Source organism: Mugil cephalus, chromosome 19 (genome assembly GCF_022458985.1).
Source record: "Mugil cephalus isolate CIBA_MC_2020 chromosome 19, CIBA_Mcephalus_1.1, whole genome shotgun sequence".
Taxonomy (NCBI): Eukaryota; Metazoa; Chordata; class Actinopteri; order Mugiliformes; family Mugilidae; genus Mugil; species Mugil cephalus.
This window is the reverse complement of record NC_061788.1, coordinates 22836403-22856344: the sequence shown is the minus strand read 5'-3', so window position 1 is coordinate 22856344 and position 19942 is coordinate 22836403. Positions and strand designations below refer to the sequence as shown.

General features: G+C 39.1%; 2 protein-coding genes across 2 annotated transcripts in view; both read right to left on the bottom strand.

Annotated features, from left to right (window-relative positions):
- Positions 1-7916, bottom strand: part of pip5kl1 (phosphatidylinositol-4-phosphate 5-kinase-like 1) — a 43238-nt gene extending 35322 nt beyond the window's left edge. Inside the window, exon 1 of the mRNA XM_047570368.1 lies at positions 3740-7916. Within this exon, the coding sequence (XP_047426324.1) occupies positions 3740-3955 (216 nt within the window). The 5' untranslated portion in view covers positions 3956-7916. The remainder of the gene's footprint in view (positions 1-3739) is intronic.
- Positions 7917-12304: 4388 nt separating this feature from the next.
- On the bottom strand, positions 12305-18490 carry dpm2 (dolichyl-phosphate mannosyltransferase subunit 2, regulatory). Its single transcript, XM_047570525.1, has 4 exons — positions 18430-18490; positions 13791-13880; positions 13365-13467; positions 12305-13240 (listed from the first exon to the last, which is right to left on the bottom strand). The coding sequence occupies exons 1-4, from the start codon at positions 18430-18432 to the stop codon at positions 13185-13187; spliced, it is 252 nt and encodes an 83-aa protein (XP_047426481.1). The 5' UTR covers positions 18433-18490; the 3' UTR covers positions 12305-13184.
- Positions 18491-19942: the final 1452 nt, after the last annotated feature.

Genomic DNA, 19942 nt, shown 5'->3' with positions numbered 1-19942 from the left:
TGCGATCGGCTGAGTGTTGGCGATTTCCTGTGTCCTGAATAAAGAGCCCATAACTGGCTAAACTGTCTGTGTGTGGTCTGTAAAGCTGGAGAACCCACGGTGGCAGCAAACATGCTACACATCCCTCCCTCAGCAGACAAGGAAACACCATGCGACACAACCCATATTGGACACTGTTCGCCCACTACTTTTGTACATTTGTTCATAATGCTAATTCTGTGGATTTTTTGATGACACTGTTTATTTTGTTTTACTAGATAATACTTATTTTTATTTTATTTAATCTATTCTTATTCTATATTTATTGTTGTTTTTAAGAGTGTTTACTTTTATGTGCAACAAAGCTACTGTGACAAAGTAATGTCCCTCATGGATCATTAAAATCTGTCTAAGTCTAAAGCACATCAGAGAATGTAATTCCTGCGGCAGCTGAAGAAATTCAACCTGCCAAAGACAATGATGGTGCACTTCTACGCTGCCATTTTTGAGTCCACCCTGGGCTGTAGTCTGAAATCTCTTGACGAGCTGTACGCTTCCAGGACTCTGAAGCGTGCAGCTAAGATTGTGGCTGATCCCTCTCACCCTGAACACAGACTATTTAACAGGCTCCCCCCTGGCAGGTGGCTGTGACTCACTGAGTGCAAGATTACTCGCATGGCGAACAGTTTTTACCCATCCGCAGTGCACCTGTTGAACAATGCCAGGACCCCCCACCTCAAAATGTGAAACCCACCACCAAGTCGTGCAACAAAACCGCAGTGCTTGATGAGGTGGTGGCGCATTGATTCCAAGTGCATCGGCAACGCGTTACAACTAAGGCTGATCTGGTGAAGTGTTTTGAGATCATCCGAAACAAAGTAGAATTCGACGGCCCTACAAAGAGAGAGGCTGGCGACTATGTGAGAATGCTGGAACATGACAGTTTCTGTTTTTTCCTTGCCCTCTTTCACAAAATAATGCCACATGTGGACATGCTGTATAACCAGCTGCAGAGAAGATACTTTGATTCTGTCTACATCGCAGGAATCATCCAGAGATTGATTGGCAGCATGCAGGCAACAGGTAGGCTACATGCATCTGTACACAGTGTTACCTAAATGTTCTCTATGTAGCCCTTAACGTTTATCTCTCATCTTATTAAAACAATGAATTTATCAGTAAAATACGAAAAGATACAAAATAGAATAAGTTTACATTTTTATTTATTTGAAATTATATTGGGCTAAGTGTAATAAGTTTATGTCATCCTGTTTTTAGAAATGACCTTAGAAACTTGTGTATTGTTTTTGTAATATCATGGAGGCAATTCCTTCGGAGGGGTACAAGGGTGTACAGGAGCAACTCACAAAGAAACGAAGGACATTGGGAGAAGACAGGCAACACCATTTGACACTAGAGGTAAGCAATTGCAGCTGTCACCCAGTGGATAGAAGGAACAACAAACCTGGCCATTTCAAATAACTGTACTACCTGAAATATATATTGTCATGTTATGAGATGCGCATTGGCTCATTACATAATTGTAGCTGTTCAGGAAAAAAATATTATAGACTATTGTTTAAAATAAGATGTGAAAACCTAATTAAAACCTTACTTTTTCTTAAATTACATGTCATGTCATAGGTATGCGACACCATTATGTGCCCTGCCAAGGAGAGGTTTTCCTTCACCAAACACCTGGTAAATGCCACTCTGCTGCAAGGAGACTTGTTCCCACAACACAATCAGATTCAGCACTGGACACCTTGGTGGAAGCCTACCCCTCACTAGACAAGGCCACACTTAAAACAAAGCTGTCCCTGATCTACACTAACAAGGAGTTCCAGAGTTGCAGTGGCTGGGGAGCGATGCATTCAGAGAAACCGTAAGACTTCTGAACATCCTTATCACCACTCCGACAACATGAAGACAATATCCGAATTTGAGAGGTGCTTCTTAATTTTAAATAGGATAAAAACTTTCCTGAACATTCTGGCAATGCTCTCCATAGAGAAAAACCTGACACAGTACATCCCTGATTTCAACACCAGGGTCATCTCACGGGATCTTTGGGAATCCTAAACAATTTCCACTTTGCTTGTCCCCGACTATTAGTTAGTAGCTCACAGTTGGTAACCGAATAGTTATTAGAGAAGTGCACTTTCCTGCTGCCGGCGGTGTTGTGATTAATGGCACAGAGTGATGTCAGCTCCCGGAGCTCTATAGTGCAAACCAATCTGAGTTACAGTAATTCAAAAACCACAAGCTTTAAGAGATTGCCGGACATCCATTTGGTTCTGAAGGGTTTACCCACATGTTTTCAGACCTGGCAGTAACATACGTGTCCAGATCCAATCTCTGTCTCATGTTCTATATTCAAATAAATCCTGACATCATCTGAAAGTAGTAGAAAATTTTAACAGACACACACATTATGTTAAAGTCAACATTGGCAATTCATGCCTTGTATTTTGTTTCATATATCCATGAAACTGGGCTGATATAACCGCCATAAGTGGTCAGTCATTACAAATTGAAAAAAATAAAAAATTCTCTTTAAGTCCAGATCGTACTATTGATGAAGGAAGGAGAAAATTGTGCACATTATAAAACACAGGTTTGTTTGAATAAGTCTTGTGTGGATCTCTGGATTTTTTTTTTTATTCAGACCTTTTTCTGTAAACCCTCGAGATGGTTGTGCGTGAAAATTCCTAATAAAGTTGCAAGTGACTGTATATATACCACATTCAAAGTCACTTAAATCCCCTTTTTTCCCCATTCTGATGCTCAGTGTGAACTTCAGTAAGTTGCCTTAATCACCTCTACATGCATAAATGCACTGAATTGCAGCCATGTGATTGACTGATTAGCTATTTGCGTTAACAAGCAACTGAAGAGGTGTACCTAATAAAGTGGCCAGTGAGTGTACATCACAAATAGAGCAACAATTAAACATAAATAAAACAAAGTGCAAGGGGGGTCGTAGTGGCAGAGTAATTAAAAGCAGAGGCTATGTCCAACTGATGCTTACTGTCGATCCATTAGGAGACGACGAAAGTCATTAAAAGATAAATGTTCCGACATTTTCAGGTCAGACTGAAGATTGTTCCACATTAACGATGCAGTGAAACTGAATGCCCTTTTCTACAGGTCTGTCTATGCTTGTGGAATGAGAAAAACAATAAATGTCACTAGATTGCAAAGCATACCAGTTTTCTGCTCTTTGGAGGACCAAACATACAGTCAACAGGGAAGAACCAGACCAAGGAGAGCCTTATATATCACAAGCACCCAGTGAGATTCTCTCGAAGCACTCTGAGACGGCCAGACAAACTTGACTTAAAACCAATTTGAGCCTTTGCAGGCAGGCCTGGACAACATGGACAACATGGTCTTTAGCATAACATTTCCCTGTCTTATCCAATTTCCTTGTACTGGTACTGGTAACTCCAGCCTGCACATACCCTCATACGGTACATTTGGACAGCATCTTTAGCACTCCTTACTCCATAGACCCCTGGTTATTGTTTTCTATGACCCCACACATTAGATCTGTCTCAACACAAGCTATTATCAGTTTAAGAATAGTTATGATATTTTGTAACACCTTTAAAGAGCATCTGTGATATGAATGAACTATATTATCTTGATAAAACTGCTGTTAATGTATGAGCCTGAATACTAAGTAGATGGTTTTTAAATATGATGTATCAAAAAACACTGATACCAGAGTATGTTGTCTTTGTTGAACACTACTCACTGTAGGTGCGTTGTAAGTGGTGCTTTGGATGGCGGCAGCCAACCCCTCCTTCATCATACAGGTCAGGCTGTAGAATTCATGCTGTTGATCAATCTCAAACAAGCCTAGAAGTTTCCACTGTTGCCTCAAACCTCCCCACCTCCTCATCTTCACCGTACCAGAGTGCTGACGTCGACCAGACATCTCTGGGCTACCTCCAGCTGGTGACACATCCATCTGGGATACAGAAAAACACGTATCTGAATCATGTGACTGCTGCACAGTCACGTGACATTGCGCTGTCAATGCAAAGGAGGTTTTCAAAGCTCCAGCAAAAAGAAATCAAAGAGTAAGTGGACGCCAGAGAGGCCAGAGATAAACACAAAAGACAGCTGACTGTCAGTTGAGTCTTTAACAAGGTAACCATGGAAACCAACACAAAGGGACAAAAGCTTTAGAGGCTTTTGACCAGCATCACGGCATAATGCCGGTTGTCCGACTACCACATATCTTTATGCGTATCTTTACAAATCTTTATATATATATATGTGTATGTGTGTATGTATATGTATATATATATGTGTGTGTGTGTGTATATATATATATTTGTGTGTGTGTGTGTGTGTTTGTGTGTAAGAAGTGTAAAAATTATCTTTAAAATGGGGGGGTGAGATTATTCTACCCTGTGTGCACTATTAACCCTTTGACTTCCATACTAAAAAATGCAATTAGTCACGATTAAATATCATTCATTTTTAACCTATATTAATAGTGTGCACTGCAATCTAAGTATTTTGACATATCGTCATTAACATGTTGACATGATTGCACAGATTCATACAATATAAATACTGAAGCTATACGATGAATATTTACGAGCGATGGTAATCTGTTCAAAAGCCCTATAGCTCAAAAAATACAAAAGCCACAGCTTAGATATTTGTATATATGATGTGTTCACACATGGGCAAATTTGTGTATCTTACAAAATGAATGACAATGGTTTGAAAATGAGAGCAGGGTACCAAATGAGAAATTAAGCATTACTAGACTACTACTACAAAAAAGCTCAACCTTTTGGTTACAATGCCAGTCAAAAAATGCCAGAAAACACAAGAACCGGCTAATAGTGACTGACTGTTAATGAAATTCAGCACTGTACTCACTATCGGTGAGTACTTAGTAACACCAAATGTATATATATGTTGTTATAAAAAAGGCAGCATGCCCTCTACAACACAGGACTAACCACTTTTTCAGGAAAGTGTAATCTAATGTGTTACTATTTCCAACCCAGTAATCAGATTAAAGTTACTTGTCCAAGTCACTGTGCATTACTATTTTCTCCATTTTCCTTAGTAAAAGTGTTATATTTTTACTTTCTTTGATATTATATATATAAACATATTGATATGTTTTTGTTTTCTTCTTGCATCACATATGCAACAAGTCACGTTTTCAGCGTGAGGACAACTCACGTGTAATACCACATAGTGACACAAGCGTAAACAAAAACAGAGGGAGGAGAGAGAGAGATGCGCGTTTTTAAAGCTGGAAATACGTCACTATTTTGACTTTGTGTTGGCTAAGTATAACGATGTTAAGGTTCACTATATACTCTATGCTGGTGACAAAATTCAATCTAACTTTGAAAACACAACATCGAATTTAGAGAAACATTTGGAGTCGCAACACGGCGCATTCAAGCTAACAAAACAAGTCCCAGCAGTGGCCTGTAAAAACAAAGCAGGATTACGGACGTATCATGAAGCTGGATTCATTCTTATGGAGGTAAGTTACCATGGTATCTTACTCTGAATGGCTAACCTGATTCTGGTCAGAGTAGCTTTCAGGATTTATCTGAATCGATAAAAGGCTCCACCCACTGGCCAATCAGCTGGGAAAGAATGGCATGCCTTTTCACTGAAGACCCAATTGAGATTGGAGCCCAAATTGCAAGAAGAGCGTTGTGGCGTGAACGCATCTTCCTGGAGATAACCACACAAAGAAGAGTATATTTGTGATTGGATCCAATTCACAACAAGACAACCCTGGCGAGTTGATAACTAGTGTCGTGATACCGCTTATCCAGATTGTCATTGTTGTGGATAGGTTCAGCTGGATAGGTTGGGAGTAACCCCGGGTAAATTGAGCTCGCTTCGTGATACCGACCTCAGGTAGAGAGCAGAGAGCTGCACCTAATGCAGGTTTTGTGCAACACCAGCGGGGAAGAGTTGAAGGAGTTGCTCGGGCAGTCCTATGTTGTAGAGGGCTGTTTGAAATGTTAAGGAATAGCATCCATTTTTAAACAAAATCTCATTTCAGGGACTCAAAAGCAAGTGGACAAATTAACATTATCATGAATAAAATGTTTTGGTATACAGCTAATATAACAGAACTTGTGTCAGTTTCCAAATATATGTGGACCTAACATAATAATATTGTTTGATCTCTCAAAATCAACAAAACAAGATTTTGTTAATTGTCAGATACGGCATGGGCACTTTATATGGGGACATGACTTTTAAAGTAAAAAATAAACAATGCTTTTCAACTAGAGATAATTTTTTTTGTGAAGCCCAGCCTTTAACCTGCACTCATTGTGCTATGTTCCAGGCCTGGCTCCGCAATTACTTTACTTTGTGATCCAGCCAACTAAGCTATTGGGTCGTTCTATAGCAACAAGCATGATACAATACCCCTTGCACCTTTTGAGTGCTTCTCTCTGTTCTTCTCCAACAGCTTTACTTTGTCTTGGACTGACAAATAATGGTCAGTCCATGATGGTCCTGCGCTTTCAGACCTGGTGGTCCAGAGACAGCCTGGGTTTGGACATATTACATAAAGAAAGCCCTTCAGACAGTCAATGCACAATATCTATGATAATACCTATGAAAATGCTCTTTCAAAGGGGAGTTTAGAAACCATTGGACCCCACATTCAAGCTATTATGAGCAGTAGATGTATCTAGGTGTTCCAGTCTGATTGTAAGTCTCTTCGTGGCACTGAAACTGCTCTTAAACTGCTATAAAAAAAAAAATTTAATGCTCTTTTATTAGTTTTATGAGTTCACAAATTTTGATTTTTTTTCTTATAAATCACTAAAAGGTCTGGCTCATATGTATAGCTCTGGCATCTCCTATATGTCCTGTTAAGGTCACTCAGACTTTTGGTTGCCCCAAGAACAAGGCACAGGGGAGCTCATTCTTTCTCCACTGCAAACCTCAGACTCTAGAACAGCATGCCTCTACACATTAGGCATGTTGAGACATTGGCTGTTTTCAGATCCCTTCTTAAAACTCATTTTTATTCTTTGGCATTTGATTGAGTTTGGGAACTACTCTTTTGATTGTGACTTTTTATGTGTTTTAGTCCAATTCCTTTATTTTGTATTACCTCCTTCCTCTTCGCTGGTTTTGTTCTAATGTTTCTACTGTTTCTCTTGGAGGTATTGATCGCTCCCTACACATGGCAACAATCTTCTTATTCTTCACCAGTCCAAGTTGTAGAGTAGGGTGGCAAGGCTCAAACATACTTAATAACAATAACCTGTTGTTGAAGCTGTTTTGTGCATGCAAAAGTGTTCACTTAAATGTGCCATTTTCCTGCACAACAAGAAGAACAATCAGTTGTCAGAATGGGGATGGGAAAATGCAAACATGATTTCAGAAAAAAAAAATATGGAAAAGTTTAGAATCAGATTCTTCTTCAATTCAAAATTTAGGTTAGCAGCCAAATCAATAACTGAAAATGAAAAGTTAAGTGAAAGAATTTAGCCTGCTCACCTTGTCACTCCTCTGCCTCCTTTAGTGGTAGTGGTACTTGTAATAAATGTAGTTTATTTGTAGTTTTGAAGGCGAGGCTTTCTGAATTGGAAGCACAACTCTGCACCATGAAAAAAACGGTAGCTAGACAACACCCTGTAGCTGGTGCGGACCGACCAAGTGCAGCTCCTGTTAGCGTAGCTCCTGCTAGCTGTCCCCCCCTCCCTGAAGCTGATGTGGATGACAACAACCACAATTGAACTCCTACACAAATAGATTATTGTGTTGATAGCACTACACTATCCCTAAGTACAACCTTATATTTAGTTGTTCCTCTGAAAAAGAAGGTGGTAAATCGGAGGAGGGTAGCTCCATGGTATAATTCACAGTTGCGTAGTTCAAAGCAGGCAGTTCAAAAGCTGGAAAGAATTTGACATTCCACTAATTCTGAAGAAGCTCACATAGCCTGGAAAGATAGTTTAACAACTTGTATACATATATATATATAAAAAAAACTCTCCATAAGAGTAGAACAGCATATTATTCTTTATTAATAGAAGAAAATAAGAACAACCTCTGATTTCTTTTCAGCACTGTAGCCAGGCTGACAAAGAGTCACAGCTCTGTTGAGCCATCTATTCCCTCAGTCCTCAGCAGTAATGACTTCATGAGCTTCTTCACTGATAAAATTGTTGTCATTAGAGATAAAATTCATAGCACCCTTCCATCTGTCAAAGATGTAAGTACAGTGGCATTAGAAACCTCTGTAGTACCTAGTCAATGTTTGTATTCCTTCTTTCTAATTGATCTTCCAGAGCTGACTTCAATAATTACAGCATCTAAACATCAACTTTTCGTCTAGACCCCATCTCGCCTAAATTGCTCAAGGAGGTTTTTACATTAATTAATATCTCCATATTAAATCGGATAAATGTAATTAAACCTACTCTCCAACTATAGGCCGATTTCCAACCTTTCTTTTATTTCTAAAATTGTTGAAAAGGTTGTTGCCAATCAGCTGTGTGACCATTTAAAGAGGAATGATTTGCTTGAAGAATTGCAGTCAGGTTTTAGAGTTCATCATAGTACAGAAACGGCTCTGGTTAAAGTTACCAACAATCTCCTCATGGCTTCAGACAATGGACTTGTCCCTATACTTGTCCTGCTAGATCTTAGTACTGCATTTGACACTATTCATCACAGTATTCTACTACAGAGACTTGAAAGTGTAATCAAGATTACAGGAACTGCATTAGACTGGTTTGAATCCTATCTGTCAGACAGAACAGTTTGTTCGTGTAAACAATGTTTCTTCTATATATGACAAAGAAAGCTGTGGAGTTCCTCAGGGTTCTGTGCTAGGACCAATATTATTCCCATTACACATGCTTCCCTTATGCAATATTATTAGAAAGCACAGCATAAACTTCCACTGCTACGCAGATGGTACCCAGTTATATTTATCATATTTACCTTGGTGTTATATTTGAATATATCCTCTAATTCTCACATAAAGCAGGTGACCATGACTGCTTTCTTTCACCTGCACAATATCATCAAAATGATCCTTTCTCAGAATGATGCCGAAAAACCAGTTGATGCATCTGTGTCTTCCAGGCTGGATTATTGTAACTCATTACTATCTGGCTGTCCAAATAGCTCTTTAAAAAGCCTTCACTGCAGCAAGAACACTGACAGGAATTAGCAAGAGAGATAATATTACTCCAGTTTTAGCTTCTCTCCATTGGCTCCCTATATAAAATTTAAAATCCTCCTTCTTACATATAAGGCCTGAAGGCCTAGCTCCATCATATCTGAAAGACCTCATAGTACCATATTGTCGAAACAGATCACTATGATCTCAAAGTACAGGTCTACTTGTGGTTCCTTGAGTTTCTAAAAGTAGAATGGGAGGTAGAGCCTTCAGCTATCAGGCCCCTCTCCTGTGGAACCAGCTCCCAGTTTAGGTTGGGGAGGCAGACGCCATCTCTACTTTTGAGTTCAGGCTTAAGACTTTCCTTTTTGACCAAGCTTATAGCTAGGACTGGGCTTAACCATTCCTTAGTTATGCTGCTATAGGCCTAGGGGGGTATGCACTGAGGATGTGTCCTCTACTTTCTCTTCTCTGGCACCAAGCTCCTGTCCTCTAATCTCTTATAATTTCTTTTCTATTACTAACCACTGAGTCTCCCTCTCTCCCATCCCCTCCCCCTCCATCTTCTTTTGAGCTGACCTGTGGAGTTCCAAGCTACATTTGCTGTCATGGTCTCATCTGCCTGCCCAGTCTTCATAGCCTGCAGCTGTCCACTCAAACCTGGATGAACAATTCTTCAATCAGCCAACGATCCCCCTTATAATCTCAAACTGTCAGATAAGATCATCAGCTGTATCTTGTCTTATTAGATTGAACGTGTTTCTCTCAGCCCGATGTATGTATCTATGACAGAAGTTCGTCTTGTTTTTGTCTTCTCTGTTTCTACCCGGCTGGGCTTCGGCAGATGGGTCCCTCCATATGAGCTGGGTTCCGCTCAAGGTTTCTTCTTGTTAAAAAGGAGTTTTTCCTTTCCACCGTCACCTTCAGGCTTGGTCTGGAGATTTCAGTTCGTTTTTTGTAAAGCTTCTTGAGACAATTTTTATTGTTATTGAGGCTATATAAATGAAACTGAGTTTAATTGAATTGAATTGCACATGTTCTGTACTAACAGCCATTCCATACTTATTTGTACATGTATTGTTAGGTGGTGATCATTGTATTTAAAATACTTTCATCAAAATGTTTGGGGGGTTTGTCAATGGAGTTGGAAGTTTACATACATGTAAGTTAAAGTCATTTTTTTTAACCACTCAGACTACAGTTTTGGCAAGTCTACTTTATTCATGGCATAAGTATCTTTCCTAACAAATAAAAACAGACTGTATTTCAGTTTAAAATATAAACCCTTCCAATTCTAAATGTTATACAGGCTTGGGAGCTTTAAGTTTACATATACTAAGCTGACTGTGCCTTTAAACAGCTTGGAAAATTCTAGACAATGATGATGACTAAATACACGCATTTGAGCGGCTGCCATCAAGTTTTTATTTATTTTTTTATTTCATATTTATCACCATTCATCTAACTCCTCTGTTACTGGCAGCAGGCCTGTCATTACCCACAATATGCTGCATTTTCCCACCACTTTTGTGTATTTCTTCTCTTGCTCTTTAATTTTATGTATCGCTCTTTGCCCTCCTTGTCCCGCTCTGCGACTATTTGTTTTACATCATGGCAAAATCAAAAGGAAGCAATCAAACCTTCAGAAAAAAAGGTTTGAGGGGGGGCTGGGGTCATTTCCAAACGGACTGAATTTCCAAAATTGGATTGTCAATTCAAAGGTAAAAATCCGTTTCATACCGTAAAGACCACGTGAAACATCCCAAAAAGCAGTATTAGCCCACTCACACACTCGTTAACCAGGGTGAACATGACGCCAAAATATACACATAAAAAGTTCTAGTCAAACAAGATTAGATCCATTAACGCACTGTCCTATATACATTACACAAGGCGTAGGCTGCAGCAGCTATCAAAACAGTGATGCTGAGTGTGCACATTTTTGGAACGACTACCGTGGTTTAATAACTAAAACTTTGAAGCACACGCTAAATCATGTTGTCACATGGTCATGTTGTCACATAATTCACGTTAGATACAAAATAATGATATTTGACCGGAATTATGATCTTTAAAAGTGAATGAGGTGGCTGCTTGTCGATATAAGCAGCCTACTGCTGATAATGCCGCGGGATATAACATGAACAATGACAGAAAAGGGAACCAGCATGGAAACTACGCGTCTTGCGTGTCGTTACATGTTAAAGTTTTCACTCTCATATTAAAGCATATTACTTGCCTGGGTGTGGTTTGTGGAAGCAGAGCAGAGCAGAGCAGAGCAGAGCAGAGCAGAATAGCTGGCTGGAGCACGACACCGACAATGTCTGTCCTTGTCTGTGTGCGCATGGTCCTACAGGCCAACGTGCAGGCCTACCCGGTTTAGGGACGTGGATTTTTCCAGAGTTGTCGTTTATGTAAAATGAAAATAAATATTTGCTTCTACTTTGTTTTCTCATTTACAACGACGTCGCTTGTGTAAGCGCAGGTGATCTTACAAAATGATTCGTCTACTAAACACGTCGGTGTTTAATCGATTTGACTGGCAGCTAAATGCAGCTTTTAGTTCATTCATTCACAGTATTAAATGAATGGAGTTCCGTTCTACTGGGACCGTTTTAGGCATTTTCTCATTTAAAAAAAATAAAAATAAAAAATAAAATGAACAATACTTAATCTTAAATTGTAGAGTAAGAGAACATGAGAGCATCTTGTGTTTCTAAATCCCAGACATTATGATAATTGTAAGGTTTACATTATTCTAAATTTACACTACATGGTATGCTACTGACTACTACTAGGTAGGTAGTCAGTAGCATGTAACTTTAATTAGCTATATATCAATTAACTGAAAATAGTTTATGCTTTACATGTTTTTGGAGTAAGGGTTAGGTACTTTCATGTATAAAATACACAGATCAAGCATAACATTAGGCCTATGTATCCTTAGGCCTATATTCTGTAGGTCTCCGTGCCTCCAAACAGTTGTAACTCATCAGAAAATAGGCATGTGCCTCCTGAGGGTGGTAATATCTGGTCCATTATTCACTTCTGTGAGTAGTTTTAATGTTGGGGCTAATCAGTCAAGTAGAAGTTGTTGCCTTGAAAAAACACTCAATGTAGAATCCTCAAATGTTCACTGTCATACATATGCTTCTATTCCATCACAGATGAACCCCAGCTTCACATTTTATTGAAAAGAAAGGCCCACTGGCTGCATTTCCAGCTTAATTGCAGACAAAATTTATAACCAATTTATGCATTTCAAACATTGCAAAAAATAATTTCCATACAGTCTGTAACTGTATTTGCAGATTATTCTGGCATATATTTTATACAGTGCCAATTTTCCAACTTCTTTAATATTACGATTAATGACTAGATTACATCAAGTATATGAGACAGAAACAGATTTCAGCTGCACTTTTACATTTTTAAAAAAACTGACCACTATAGGTGTCTTATGTTAAGTCTATTTTTCATTATTAACTTAAATTTGAACTAGTAAGACCTGTCCAGGGTATACCCGGCACTCGATGACAGCCAGGACATGGCCCTACAGGACAAGCGGTTACAGAAAAGGAATGAACAAATTAACTAGTAAGGTAACAAATCAAACTGAAACTAAAAGCCCCATACATTTTTTTGTGTGAAATTATTCTCATGACATCAACTTTAGTGTAAGCAGATTTAGTCTTTGGTTGTTTTCACACATCAATTCCAGGTAATGTCTGGAGAATTAGGTCCAGTTCAACTGAAGTTTTATAATGTTTGCATTCTACCAACAGCTCCCCAAGGTAATGACCAAAAATGTTTTAACACTGCAGTTATGAAAGGGGCGTATGTTTACCAGTCCATGCTTTGCTGTGCCTGGGTACACCAAAGCGTTCTGAGTTTTCAAATTTGACACTAGTCACAATACTAAGTCACAACTTAGTTAGCAATGCTTCAAGGACTATTTGGAAATGGAACTATGGTTTTTGGTTGTGCAGTCAGCAGAGAGGATGATTTTTTTCAGAATTAGATATACATATATAATTATCATCTGAAATTAGTCAACTTTCTTTGGCTTTCGATTCTTCAACATGACAACTGCAGTGAAAGCCCCTGTGGAAAACACACAAGCATGTTAAATTCTAGACAATAATTGGAAAAACACACATTCTAACAACTCACTGAATTTAATATGCTGCAGATTTAGATGCATTTGCAATGCAAATTGTGTACTGACCTATAAAGAGGAGCAATATTACAGCTGCAATGCCAGGCAGAATGACTGAGTACTCTCGAGGAAGAAAGTACTTGTGCAGTATGTGATGGCTGTCCACAAAAGGCTGGAAAAGAAACAAAAATGACGCTTATGCATGGTATACAAAGACTGAAACTCAAGTTTGTGTGTCATAACTTCAAACATGTAATGCAAATATGTAATGCCAATTATATTTTTTTGAGACAGAGGAAGAAGAAAAATGAAGGCTTCATACAGTTCATAAATTGAGATATAAGTACATGGGGACATCCTCATCATCATCATGTTGGTGTTCAAGTGATTTTAAAGGACAGATTGAGTGACGCAAACCCAAAGCAAAAGTTTTCCTATTGTAGGGAATTGTAATAGAAGTGTTAATTGGAATTCCAGGAATTGAACAGAACCTACCAGGACAATGACCCAGAGTGTGTAGTATGTAAACAGTAGGATACTGAAGACAACAAGACTCATGCCAACTGCTTGATCCACTCCTGTAGCCTGAAAATAAAGAAACACCAACTAAGCAGAAGGCATAATGTGCTAAGGTAGGAGTAACATGTTGGGTGCATGAAAAACCAACAAATTAAATCATTTGAAACATTCTCCAGTGAACCTTGAATGAACTGGAGATAACAGGCAAGATGCTGAGATTCAAATCAATTTTATAGAGACAGAGAGATAGACACAGAGTTAATAACATGCTATACAGTCGTAACACAGAGACGCATGGTAAGATAGAAGGGAGTAGAGGACAGGTGCTCGGTGCATCATCCCCCAGCAGCCTAACTCTATAGCAACATAACTAAGGAATGGTGCAGTGTCATCTGAGCCAGCCCCTAACAATAAGATTTACCAAAAACATCTCTAAAAAGAGTGTCTCCTCATGCCATTTCGGGACCTTTCGATCAGCACCACTCGTATTGTTGTGCCCCTTGGCTGCCCGATAATCAGCCTTCATTCTTTTAAAGTTTCTCCTTCATTTGTTTTACTTTCCTGATAAAGCCAAGATAGACCATCTCAGCCACGATCCGCTGGAAAACCTTGTCGTTCCAAGTCCAACTCCCGCTGTATACTCTCTTCTTCCACCAAGGACAGACAAGACCTCACCTCTGGGTTAGTCCAGAATGCCATTACTTTTGCAGTCATCATTTTAAAAAAATGTACCGACACGAGAGCAGAAAATTGAAAGTGAGCAGCTTACTACCAGTCAGTGGCGTTCTACGTCACATTTTCGGCCTACTACTACTACTACTACTACTACTACTACTACTACTACTAATTCACCTACTTCAGACCGACCACAGAGGAAGTAGTAAAAAGTACCCCGAAAAGTATCCCTTTGGCCTTGTTCAGCCCACCTTTTGAAAGTGGGCGGTGCAGAGTGGTGTGGAGATAGGGCGTGTATGGAAATCTGGCTTTAGATCCTCTTCTATCCCTCTGTCTACCATGGTTTTCAGAGCATTTCAGAGCAGTTGCTCAGCTCCCCGCCCCCGAAAGACTCTCACAAATGACATCTGAAATATAGACCCTCAGGAGTTGCTGGAGCCTATCAGTTGCCAGCCTATCGCAACCATTTGCACTCACACGCACACCTAGGGTCAATTTAGAGGCCTTGGAGCAAGCCGGAATACCCAGAGGAAACCCACGCAGACACAGGGAGAACATGCAAACTCCACCCAGAAAGGCCCGAGCTGGACTCGAACCCGGACCTTCTTGCTGGGAGGCATCAGCGCCAATCACTGAACCAGTGTGCTTCCCCAGGCTTTTAAATGATGGTCACCGGTCACTCAAAGCGGGAACTCCCTTAATTATGCAGAATTTAAACCTTAACAAAAAATAAACAAATGAGCTGGGGAAAAAAATCACCCCTGTACAGTTGTCATGAATAGTGAAATAAAGTATTGAGACCAAAATTTGTTTTGTACCAGCTGTAACCAGGTCTAATATCGCTGTAAAGTTTTTTTAACATGGGGGTCTGTATTGCACAGTTCATGCATTTTGCAATTACATCCTACCTCAGGAACGTGATTTTTGTCTGAGAAATAATTAAATTAATCTTTTTCAGTCATAATTTGTCTGTAAGCTCATTCTGTTAAAAAAAAAAACTGTGAGAAAATCGTTAAGCCAGTATCGGAAATTGTATGGAATCATGAGTTGAGTTTATTGTTACATCCCTACATGTCACTGTTTTTTTTTGTTGCCTTTTGGTAAACCTTTATTGAGACAAGTTGACTGAGGTAGCGCTAAGTATGAACTGTTTATAGACCAATCAGCCAGCACATTAAAACCACTGACAGGTCAAGAGGATAACATTGACTTGAAAACTTCAGGAACATTTTAATAAGCAAGCATAACATGATAATTCAGACAATATCATGACTTTTGCATAACTGCCTTTAAAATAACTGAAGGCTACATTTCTGTATTTTGAAATTCTGACAATACTGTCATGTACAGACAAAGTTAGCACCTAGGTGAACTAGTGAACAAAATGGTGTATTTAGCCTCTAAATGGACAGATATTTTTCTCTGGAGCTGGAGCCATGTTCTACATTAAACTGCCTAAATTGATGAATATGGCATTATCTATCAGTGCTGCCAGAACGCTGTTTTACACCCAAGTGGGTGGTTAAGAATTTTATTTTGCATGAACAAATTGAGTTGGACAGGCAAAAAAAGGGAAAAAGAACTGGTTACTTTCCTATGCTCAACAAAATTGCAATGCATTTACTAATGTGGCAATACAATGTTCTGCTGGGACCTTTTGGACCTGGCATTCATGTGGACGTTACTTGGACATGTTCCACCTACCTAGACCATACAATGCACTTTGATCCCATAGCAATGATACTTCTTGATGGCAGCAGCCATCCCCAGCAGGATGTAGAATGACACAGGCACAAAAATAGTAACAACTTAAATAACACCAAAAACATCACAAGGTGTTGACCTGGCCTCCAAATTCATTAGATCCCAAACTATCTGTGGGATTCACTGAAACAGTGGCGTTGTTTGGGTATGGCAAGGTATGGCACTTGCCATGCCTTGATTTTGGTAGAAAATGTATGGAACGGAGTATGCTACTGGCACTTCTAGATTTTAATCCCTGGTGTACCGGGATTTTTTACGACGTACGGGGACGTACTCGGTCCTGTTCTAATTTCTCTGACCAATTTGTGATGGTGACGGCTCTTCCACAATGAACGTTGCTGCCACTCCTCTATCTCTCACTGAGAGGCGGGGCTGTCCTGCACACAGCGTGCTGCATGCTCTTTCCATACATCCATGGCTCTCTCACATGTACATACAGTGTGCACGCCGCTGCCTCGTCATACTGCGCTGCAGACGAGAGACGTGCATGTGGATGGACTAAAACCTTTGTGAGTTATAAAGTCATACATGACTTAAACAGGCTTAAACATTAGTCATATTTCATAAAAATACCCATGCTTGTTTGGTTAACACTACTTCAGAGCACAATGCAATGAAAGACTGAGAAACATTGTGAATCTTTTGCAGTCAGCTTTGCTAAGAGCAAGCTAATGACACCTGTCTGTGGATCCTGTTCATCTTGCCACGAATCACAAAAACGTCTAGCTGAGTCAAACCAGCCCCAAACCCCTGTCTAACATATCACTCATTTAGCTTGATTTTAGTGAAATTTTTAATTTGTTTATAGATACTGACTTCATTTTGACTACAGAAACATGAATCCATGTTGGCAATAATTTGTTCAAAGAAATGGCAATTAGGACAGCATAGAGACACCGTTTATGAAGTGGATATACTTCAAGTAACAAACGCTTATTCATTTGGCTTAAGAAATTATTCACAGATGGATTTTAACAAGAAAATACTTGTTAAAAATCTTTGTAGAATGTTCAATTGAACATTTTTTTAAACCAGCATCACGTACAGTAGCCTATGTTGGGAAGTCATAGTGCTGTGGAAGCAGGACACTGGGTCTACTTACTGTGTTGATGATCTAATGCTGGTGAATTGGCCATAAATAAGTTAGCTGTGGATCATTTAGCAGAAAATTGTAATCCTTAAACTGACGTTCAGTGATACTTTCGAGTCTGAGTTGTGTTGGAATGGAAATTGCCTGGATATTTTGGTTCATTCTTCTGTTGATGGTAAAAGAAAAGGTTATATTGTGAACTGCGGTATTGTGGGTATAATCCAATCCATAGTGTTGATAGTGATAATTGATAGTCTAAAGCTTCTTGAGTTTGCTCTCAAATCGCAACAGATTGCTGCATTTAAATTTACGATGCTCAAAAAAATTCCACAGGGGGCAAAGCCCCACAGCAGGGGGTGATCCTTGCCATACCTTGTCCCAAACTGAAATGACGCCACTGCACTGAAACAAGCCTGATCCACAGAGGCCTATCCACAACTTTTTTGGATGCACAAGGGAAACCTACACAGTATTCAGGTGGTCATAATGTTATGTGTGACAGGTGTAAATCTCCCACAATATCTGTCATTATAAGAAGTAATAAGAAGTTAATCCCACCTAAAAGTACTTAGATGACCACCATGTCCTATATGTACAATTCAGTGCATTCCATCAGCTAAAGTAGCGACAGAGAGCTTCAACAACAACAGGTCTATAATCCAGCATATTAACCAAACCAAACTTCATTCAAATATGGAAGCATTTTATGCGGATGTCGCAAGAGCTCAGATATATTTAGTTTATGAAATGACATAACTTCAGTGAATACATACTGCGTACAAAAATATTGTACTCTATTTTGAATACAACCCATTGATTTGGTCGGTGAACGTCTTTATTATTTAATACTGTTTAAAAAAATCGTACGTTGTGTACGGTTTTTTATGAACAGTATTACATTTTTTTTTTTTTTTTTTTGCAAATATGAAGCTACGAACTAACCCGTCTCTCAATGTCTCTAATGTGTTTGTCACAACCCTGAGATTAGCTAGCTTCATTATGTATCAGCCAGAAGAGAACAGCTTCATTACAGGGAGAAACATCATTCATTCACCTCTTCATTTGTTTAAACGTAATTTGTCTTACCATTACGGGAAGCCTGTTATTTTATTTATTTGCTACGTTTCCTCGTCCTCGTCTTCTCCTTCTTGAAGTTCTCCCCCTTCTTCTTTTCTTAGATTTTTGTCAGTTTTGAGGTGACCAGACTTATTACTGCCCTCCACAGGAATAAGTGATTTACTGCGGCCACACTTCCAAAAACAGTAGTTGTGTGTGTGTGTGTGTGTGTGTGTGTGTGTGTGTGTGTGTGTGTATATATTTACACACCTATTACCTTATGACAAAACAAACAAAGAAATAAAGACTTAATTTTAAAGCTAGGGTTATGGTTAGCAGCTGCTGAAACAGAGAAAATGGGCATGTATTTTACAGGGTCTGGACACACAACTAAAATAAATATGTACTCATACAAGGCATAAGACAACGTTTATTTATCCCACGTGTGGGAAATTACCTTGTCATGGTAGCACAGAATTAGGTAAGAAATATATACAAAAAAACAATACAAGACAATATCAAATTTGAAAGAATGTAAGAAATAGTATAGCTGCACATTGTCCCGTCATAATGTTGTGGCTGATCAGTACTATAACGGCATACTGTTGATCATGTTTTTCTGGGACTCAAAAAGACAGGGAGTTGTTTATGAAGAAAAAACTTGCCCGTGTATAAATTTCTGTAGGCCAAAGGTAGGAATTGTCATTAGTCCTTACAAAGTTACAATATCATTGGTTGTGGTTAATTCATTTAAGCTGTATCTTTTTCAGTGATTCAATATAACTGTCTTTTGACTCAGGGAAAAATTTTTTTCCCCAGAGCATCTGGATGGCAACTTGAAAACTTCAGGAACATTTTAATAAGCAAGCATAACATGATAATTCAGACAATATCATGACTTTTGCATAACTGCCTTTAAAATAACTGAAGGCTACATTTCTGTATTTTGAAATTCTGACAATACTGTCATGTACAGACAAAGTTAGCACCTAGGTGAACTAGTGAGCAAAATGGTGTATTTAGCCTCTAAATGGACAGATATTTTTCTCTGGAGCTGGAGCCATGTTCTACATTAAACTGCCTAAATTGATGAATATGGCATTATCTATCAGTGCTGCCAGAATGCTGTTTTACACCCAAGTGGGTGGTTAAGAATTTTATTTTGCATGAACAAATTGAGTTGGACAGGCAAAAAAAGGGAAAAAGAACTGGTTACTTTCCTATGCTCAACAAAATTGCAATGCATTTACTAATGTGGCAATACAATGTTCTGCTGGGACCTTTTGGACCTGGCATTCATGTGGACGTTACTTAGACATGTTCCACCTACCTAGACCAGACAATGCACTTTGATCCCATAGCAATGATACTTCTTGATGGCAGCAGCCATCCCCAGCAGGATGTAGAATGACACAGGCACAAAAATAGTTTAGGAACAACTCAAATAACACCAAAAACATCACAAGGTGTTGACCTGGCCTCCAAATTCATTAGATCCCAAACTATCTGTGGGATGCACTGAAACAGTGGCGTTGTTTGGGTA